Source organism: Sylvia atricapilla, chromosome 13, assembly GCF_009819655.1.
Source record: "Sylvia atricapilla isolate bSylAtr1 chromosome 13, bSylAtr1.pri, whole genome shotgun sequence".
Classification (NCBI taxonomy): domain Eukaryota; kingdom Metazoa; phylum Chordata; class Aves; order Passeriformes; family Sylviidae; genus Sylvia; species Sylvia atricapilla.
Window position 1 is genome coordinate 7,681,055 of NC_089152.1, and position 8,471 is coordinate 7,689,525.

Below are 8,471 nucleotides of genomic sequence, written 5' to 3' on the forward strand. Positions count from 1 at the left end.
TGCATCTTGGACTATCGGGTTTCCCAAGTCTGGTCACTGTGGGTAAACTAGGAAAAGCTTTTTGCTTTCTCCCCACATGCCATAATTTCTTCTGTTGAGGTTTCTTTGTAATGGGGAGGGTACAGCTAAAACTTTGTACTCTAGAAGAGAATGCAAACTATACATCCTGGGAAGGAAGGAAGAAGATGGATGGGTTTGTTGTGGACAAGCCAAGAGTGATCAGACCCAGGAGTGGAAGAGCAATGTGTCCAGAGACAAGCTCTCAGCCAGGCACTTGAATCTCTCATCATATAATGCAGGGTATGAGGGAGAAGAGCAGGCAGTGATACCACCTCTTCATCCAGCCAGAGCTGGAGGAGAGATGCAAGCCCATGTCCTTCACAGCAAGGCTCGAGTTTGCTCCCACTTGTGTGGTGATAGTAAGCTCACACCTCATTTACAGGGAAAAAAAACCAGGGTGAAGAGGCTCAGGAATACAAAATGAACCATCTCCAAGAGCTGTAATGCACAGTTTCACCAAAACCACCAGAAAATAGTATAAATTTCTACATAGAGACCTGACAGGACTCCCTAGCAAGATATTGTGAGACACTTGAATGAGTATCATTAAAGGGAGATTAATTAGCTGAACAGCAGGGATGGAAGCAAGAAATGCAAAACATGGAGCAACTGATTTAAGGAAGAGGTTTACTGACCAAAAGAAAAACAGAAAAATAAAAGGAGGAAAATAAGTCACAGGGTAATCTAAATATTTTCTTTCTGACCAGGCTACAGAAGCTAATGGGTGGTGGAAAGGGAGAACGGTGGAGTGTGAAAACACTTGTCCTGCATCCCTGTGAGCCCCATCGGTAGCAGGAAGAGGGAACACTCCCAGCAAGGCCCAGAGGGATGAGGATGGACACGGTGCCTGGTTCCCTGTGGAAGACTAGTGATTTTGTTGTTGTATGGCTCATCCCACCACAACAAGTCACAGTCTGCCCTAGGGCACACGGCCTCCGCAGCGATGCTGGACGCATGGGGACGCGCTGGTGGCTGGGGCTGCTTGTGACCCTTCTCCTCTTCTGACCACCTCGGACATTGCTTTGGTGAGCCTTGAGAGTGAAGCAACGCGAGGCAGGTCTGAAATCCCACCTTCAACCATGCCCCAGCCGGAGCTGCCCCCCACAGCTCCGGGGAGCATCCTGGGAGAGCGCGGAGGATGCAGACCCCAAACTGCCGTGCTCGAGCCCACCACACCTGCAGGATGAAGAGACGTGCACAGGTAAGGGAAACAAACAGGAAAACTGCAGCACATCACTGCCAGGCTGCGCTCCAGGGCGTGCAGCTGGGCATCCCACCCCGCACCGCCACGAAAGGTCCCTTTCTACCAGGGGAAGAGGTGGGACAGGTTTGAAGCCCTGAGCATCACCCAGTGTGGGCCGGAAGCTCCCGGTGTGGGGCTCCGAGACTCCCACAAAACCCCCAAAATCCCCAAACCCGAGGGGGCGGCAGAAGCCACGCCCCCGTATGCAAATCAGCGGCTCGGCGCAGCCAATGGGGAATCAGGGGGCGTGGCCACGGCGGGACTTGCCCGGGCATGTGCGCGCGGCGGCTTCCGGGCCGGACACGTGTGAGCCGCGCCGGGAGCGGTCAGTGCCGGGACAGCGGGGACAGCGGGGACACCGCCGGGGACAGGGGGCCGGGGGGACCGGGGGGGGGCCGGCAGGGGGCCGGCAGGGGCCTGGGGATGGGTAACGGGGCGGGCAGGGAGCTGCGGCCAGGAGCGAGGTAGAGAGGGCCCGGGTAATGGGCAGACAGGGCCCTAGGGAGCCCGGAATGGGGTGGACAGAGGGGGTAGGGCGGTGGGCAGGGGGCTGCGGATGGGCGAGGGCGTGGGCAGAGCCCTGGGACCCCGAATGGCGCGGTCTGGGACCGGGCAGTGGGGGGAACAGGGTGTGACAGTGTGTCCGTGTCCCCTCCCCCCCTTCCCTTGTCCCATAGCTCCCGGCTGTGTCACGCCGCGGGGGGGCCGGTTTGCCGTGGGGTGTGCGCGTCCTTTTCTGACAGGGGAGCGGGGGGTCCGCATGGCGCTCATGTCCCCCCGTGCATGCTCCAGCAGGAATGCCACCAGGCAAAGGACAGATGACCCCGCTGCTGCCCGCCCCGAAGGTCTCCGCGCCCACCCTTCAAGGCACCCATGTCCCCACCCCGGGGGGCTGCGCTCAGGCCCCGAAGGGTCCCAGCTTGCCACAAGGTCGCAGCAAGAAGAAGAGCCGTAAGCACCAGCGGTTCATGGAGCGCCGGGCAGTGCTGGAGCAGAAGGGGCTGCTGAGCCCCCATGGGCGCCTGGGCACTCAGACTGCTGAGCCGGGGCTGGAGGCACACACTACACTCACCAAGGCAAATGGCACCGTGGCACTGCGCTGTGACGAGGTCCCGAAGCCCAAACGGGTCATGTCTGCGTCCCTGTCTCCATCTGCCTCTCCAGACAGCATAGCCAGGCACCACTCCGTGCTGCTGTCCCAGGGGAACGGCAGCTCCAAGAGGGTGCGGACATCCTCCCTCGTCCTGCGCCCCGGCAAGTACGTGGCCATCGACTGTGAGATGGTGGGCACGGGTCCTAAGGGCAGGCTGAGCGAGCTGGCACGGTGCTCCGTGGTCAGCTATGATGGGGATGTCATCTATGACAAGTATGTCCAGCCTGAGCTCCCCATCGTGGACTACCGGACACGCTGGAGTGGCATCACCAAGCAGCACATGAAGAATGCAATTCCCTTCAGAGCTGCCCAGGCAGAGGTGAGGAAAAAAAGAGAAATTAAAAAATGCCAAAAAGTGTCTGTGTTGTCTGTCAAAAACAAATTGGGATTCTTGGTGGCCTGTGCTAGGCTGCTGTGAGGCACAACACAGGAATGGGAGCCTCTGAAGCTGTGCAGTGGGTTGGTTTGCTTGCTTGTTATTCCTTCTGGGAACCTGAAATCTAGAAGCCAAGGAGCTGAATTTAATGCAGAATGGTTTATTTTATTCTTAAGTGATGTTTCTTTCGCTGTGGTGTCTGTCTAACCCTCTGTGACTCTTCCAGATCCTGAATATCTTGAAAGACAAGATTGTGGTAGGACACGCCATCCACCATGACTTCCAAGCCCTGAAGTACTTCCACCCGAAAGACAGGACTCGAGACACCAGCCAGAGCCCTGTGCTGAAGAAGAGGGCAGGGCTGCCTGTTGGAGCTAATGTGTCCCTCAAGAACTTGGCCAGGTTCCTGCTCCATAAAAAGATCCAGGTAAGCACCAGAAAACAACCCTAGGTTAGCTATGAACCTGTGTGCTCAGCTTGGTCCTCCCACGTCCATGTGTGTTCTCTGTGAGGTGGAGATGAACCTCGTTCACCCAGTGCTCCAGGCTGTAAATAAGCTGGGAGACCCAAGGACCTCCCAAGCTGACCATTAAGCATCTCAGTAAAATGGGGACAAGATCTGTGCTCTCCAACAAAGGGGGAAGAGATACATGTATGGCCTTGGCTACATCAAACCTTTGCCATCTCCAAAACCCGCAGTACTTGTGTCCTTCCAGGCAAGCAGACAACATGACCTGTGAGATTTTTGCTGCCCCTTTTATGTAATGAGGCTTTTCCCCCCTTTTCTCAGGTTGGCTGCAGAGGACACTCATCGGTGGAGGACGCTCAGACAGCTATGGAGCTGTACAGACTGGTGGAGGTGCAGTGGGAGAAGGAGCTGGCCGACAGCCTGCCCCCCCGGCCCCCCAGCCCCGTCACAGACCCTGCTGCAGACAGCAGCCAGTACCTGGATGACCAGTACTGGCCCACAGACCTGATGGCAAGCAGCCTGTGATGGGGGACAGCATCTCCTCTGTGCTTTCTGGGCCACCCTGGTGCCTTCAGCTGTTCAAGGTGGAGGTGACTGCTGTCCTCCTCCCCTGGGGCCTGTGCCCAGCACGCAGCCCTGCTCAGGGATGGAGACATGGTGACATCTGGATACAAGCAGTCTCCTAAAAATGCTGTCTGCAGCCTTGAGCTGTCACACAGAAATAAGGGCAGTGACTGCGCTGTGTTCATCTGTCACTTGGGGATGAGCAGGGTTCTGTGTCAGCCTGGAGGAGCCTCTGTGGGCATGTAATGGGGGCTACCAACACCCTCCATGCCTTCTGTGGGGTTGTCCTCCTCCCAGACAGCAAGGGGCAAGTTTTCCTGTGGAGGGACTGAGGTGTTTTGCTGATGCTCAAAGGCTGCAAAGCGTCTGGGCCAGTAAACATACAGTTTGCTCCTCACTTTCTTTCATAGACTCATAGAATATGCTGAGTTTGAAGGGATCCATCAGGACTATTGAGTCTAATGCCTGGCCCTGCACAGGACTCCCAAAGATTCCCATCATGTGCCTGAGAGCTTTGTCCAAACACTTCTTGAACTCGGTCATGCTGGGTGCTGTGATCATTTCCCTGGGAAGCTTTTTCCAGGGCTCAGCTCCAGGTGTGTGCTGAATATTTTGTCCAGAAGGATACTGTGAGAGACAGTGTCAAAAGCTTTGCTTAAGTCCAAAAAGATACCACCTGGTGTCCCTTGACCAGCTAGGTGGGTGCCCTGTTATAGAAGGAAATCAGGTTCAAGGAGCAGAACTTTGGCCTCATGAAGCCATACTGGCTGTGACCAATGACTACATTGTGCTCCAGGTGTTTTTCAATACCTCCCAGAAAAGCACTTTCCATTTGATTTTACCTGTCACCAAGTCCTTGCCCCAAAATGGGGGCAACATTTGCCAGCTTTCAGTCAGCTGGGACCTCTGGATTCCCAAGACTGCTCAAAAGTAGTTGAGCAGCTTTGAGAGGATCCTTGGATGAATCCTGTCAGGCCCCATAGATTTATCGGGATACAACTGCACAATGAAGTTCAAGAGGAAAGTCTGGGTCTAATCAATGTCCAGCCTGGACAAGAGCATTGAATGCACTTCATTTAAAATAAATTATTCACAAAATTGTCCAATTCTGAATTAAAAACTCTTGTGGCTGAAACCCTTGTGTATATTCTGCATGATTTGATCTGGCAGTTCTCCAGGAGTGAGAGGGCAGGGATGAGGTTGGCAAATGTACCATGCCATGTTCTAGGGCTTTGAACCCACCTGCAACTGGAAAAGGTGCTCTGAGTGGCTGGAGTAGGCTGTTCCTTGGGGTACAGGCTTGTCCCCTCTGCTCTGGGGACACCCCTGTAAAGGCAGGAGGAGCAGGGGATGGGCTCAGCCAGAGCCCAGGGTCTGGGAGCAAGATCACTGTGGGAATGTGAGCTGTGGCACAGGCTCTTTCGGTGTGTGGGGACAGGGCAATGCTTATCTGCAGTGACTCTGCCTGTAGGTGATCTGTGGCTACAGGAATGTGCCCCAGCTGGGGTTTGGGGCTGGACACAGGGAGTTACCTGATTCCCCAGGGAACTGAACAGCCATGGTTACAGAAAATTGATTTTTTTTTTTTTTTCTGTATGCCTTAATGGCAGCCCTTGGGTGAATCCTTTGAGCACAGTCCCAGTGCCTGGGCTGTGAGATGGGAGGTGGCAGAGCAGGCTGGAGGGCTGCCAGCACCCTGGGGACTTTGGGAGCCCAGTGCGGCACAGTGGGTACATCAGCCAGTACTGGAGTGGAGTCCGTGACCCTGTCAGCCAGCCTAGACCATCCCAGGCTTTTCCCTTCAGCCAGGGGAAGGTAAGGAGAGCTCAGCCCCAGCCTTGGGAAGCGGCCAAGGCTGGGTGACGTAGACACACCTGACGCACACATCAGTGCCATTACCAGACACATCTTGCACTTCCCATCTTAACTCCTCCCTGCCTGGCAGAGGAAACCAGGAACAGCTCAGAAATGCTTTGAAATGTGTCAGACACATCCGAAAATCTCTGTCCTCACAGTGGCCCAAACACAACCATCCTTCAGCAGATATAATAACCTGGGTTCTGCCATGGGCTCGTGGTCTGGACAGGAAACGAAACATGGCCCGATGGTAGGCCTTTAATTCCTGCTTGTTCCAGTTTGTCCCAGGTGTGTTCCTGACAGAGCAAGCTGTAAAACAGGGCCAGCAGCACCCTCTGTGCCAGCCTCAGGGTGCAGCTCAGCTGAGCTGTGCAACGTCAGCAGCACCTGAGCCCCACAGGGCACACAGAGGGGTGCAGGAGGAGCACAGCTGGTGCAGGTCTGTTCCCTCCCCTCTGCCATCTCCACCTCCCCCAGGGTGGCAGGAGGGAAGCAGAGCTGTAGAAAAGGTGAAAGCTCTTCATCCCATTGTCAGTAGATGGTGGCATTCCAAAAGTGATGCAGCAGTGCTGTTTTGCTCCTGGGAAGGCAGGCCTGGAGGAAGGATCAGAGCTTTGCTCATGGCCGTATAACCTGGCCAATGTAACCACATCCCCTCGGGGTCTACATGAGTTTGTGGAGAGCTTGGATGGGGCACTCCATGACTCCTAAATTATTTTGTCCACCTGAGCCCCAGCCTGTTGCCCCTCCAGCTCCCCTGTCTCACTGCCTGGCACTAAGCCCTGTGATGGTTGATGTAAGACCACAAGGGTGTTGAGGTGAACCTGGAGAAGGCTTAATCAGGCTGTGACTCAGCCTGCCTTGCCATCAGCCTAAGGCAGAATTGAGGGGAAAAAAGTATTTCTGAAATCTTGACCATGCACTGATTTAACCTTCCTGCTGAAATGCCCTCCCTGCTTTGGAGGTAAATTTGGAGGCGGCCAAAGGCCAGCTGCCCTTTGGTGCTGTCATCCCCTGCAAACTTTGCTTCTATGCCATGATCTCCACCTTTTGGGGAAGGCGAGAAACAAATTTGAGGGTTAATCCATATTTGCATCAAATTTGAAGGGCTTGGAAAACCCCAACACTGTGTACTGCAGCCCCCCAAAGCAGGGCTGCTGCTGAGCAAACCTCACATGGATGATTAGAGGTGGTGGCAACCTGCTCCCTGCCAACAATGTTTGCTCTGAATAATCTAAATGGCAACACTCACCTCATTTTCAGCCTCCGAGAGCTAATCGGGATTTTCACAGGTGTTTGTGAATATTCACCTCCATGCCAGCTCGGAGTTGCCATGGCTGAACAAACTCCAGCTCATCACACGCTCGGCTCATCTCAGGAGCAGCTCCTGCTGGAGCTCATGTCGGGATGCTGAGCATCTTTAGGCGGGAGAAGGAGAGCTGGGCTGGCTCACCATTTATGCCTAATTTTGTGTTAATTGAAGAATCTGAGGAAAAAAACTCAGCTGTTATCTCAACAACCCCTGAACAATGATTAACCCAAACCCATGAATCCAGCGCTGGGCTTTTTTATCAGAGGGAAAACATTGTCAAATGAGGTTTTTTCCCAGCCAGCTGCGAGTGCAGGTAACCGATAAGGCCGTCATTGGAGTGGGGCTGAGCCAATGGGAGCCGATGGCGACGGCTTTACTTCTGTCTAGCAACAGCTTCTCCTTGAGCAGCAGGCACAATTCAACCCTTTCTCTTGCTTTTATTGAGCTTTCCTCCTGCTACGTGGGGGTTTTAATGGGGGCGCTCAAAAAACTGAGGCTTGTGTGGATTGTCCACCTTTTGCTGCATGTTTTGGTGTTTGTTCCTTTCCTGCCGTGGTGAGAGCTTTACAGCTGTGAAAGGCTCCATCCTGCACACCTTCTGGGCTTTGCTCACTCCCTCCTTTGTCCGTGCAGCAGAGATTCTGCTGGCTGGGTGTAGGACACCCATAGGCTACCTGCAATAGCAGTACGGCAGAACAGCAGCTGTACCAGGAGCCCTGTGGCAGGGATGTGTCTGACCCTCCTGCCCTGCATCCCCAGTGCCTCACCATGGTCCAGCATCTCTCTCCCAGCTCCCAGGACTGTTTGCATGGGGAGCACGGCTGGGAGCAGCATTCCCTGATCAAACACCCGCCTTGCTTTGCTGCTGGCTCTGCTCATCACTGCACAAATGGTTGAAGTGTCACATAAAGCCCAGATCACAGAATCACAGAGTTAGAAGGAGCTCACCAACACCTGGTGTTGGACAGGACATCCCTAAAAATCACAGCATGAAAGTCTTGGGGTGGAGCAGTGCTGGTACCTAATAACAGCCCGGAGCAAGCCCCTAACCTGAGGCAATCTGTCCCCTCGAAGCAGAGAGACGATTCACCCTGTTCGCAGCCAGAGAGCAGAGGCTTCACTCACCGGGACCAAAGCAGTCACAGCAGAGGGAGGACCCCATGTTCCCTGCACCCCCGCCCCACCAGCACCCTCGCCCACCCCTCTCCTCTACTCCCCGAGGGTAAATTAGAAGGCAGAAAAGTCGCAGCCAACGCTAAATTAAAATCTCAGGAGCCTTAATAAGCGGCTTGGCCGGAAGAAGCGGATAGGTGTGATGTGGAAATGAATAGGCACATCTGGCAGCCGCTTAGCACCTGGGCTGCAGGAGGGGTGTGCGTGATGTGTGCGTGTGCCAGCCCCAGCGCAGCCTCCCGGATTGGCTGCAAAACCCCTTCC

General features: G+C 54.7%; 1 protein-coding gene across 2 annotated transcripts; it reads left to right on the top strand.

The window, feature by feature from the left end:
• Positions 1–1,552: 1,552 nt before the first annotated feature.
• Positions 1,553–5,000, top strand: AEN (apoptosis enhancing nuclease). 2 transcript variants are annotated; one of them, XM_066328302.1, is made up of 4 exons: positions 1,553–1,628; positions 2,096–2,775; positions 3,059–3,259; positions 3,623–5,000. In XM_066328302.1, the coding sequence occupies exons 1-4, from the start codon at positions 1,577–1,579 to the stop codon at positions 3,824–3,826; spliced, it is 1,137 nt and encodes a 378-aa protein (XP_066184399.1). In that variant the 5' UTR covers positions 1,553–1,576; the 3' UTR covers positions 3,827–5,000. The 2 variants fall into 2 exon arrangements, with proteins under 2 accessions (XP_066184399.1, XP_066184398.1); XM_066328301.1 differs by having other exon boundaries at positions 1,590–1,628; positions 2,099–2,775.
• Positions 5,001–8,471: the final 3,471 nt, after the last annotated feature.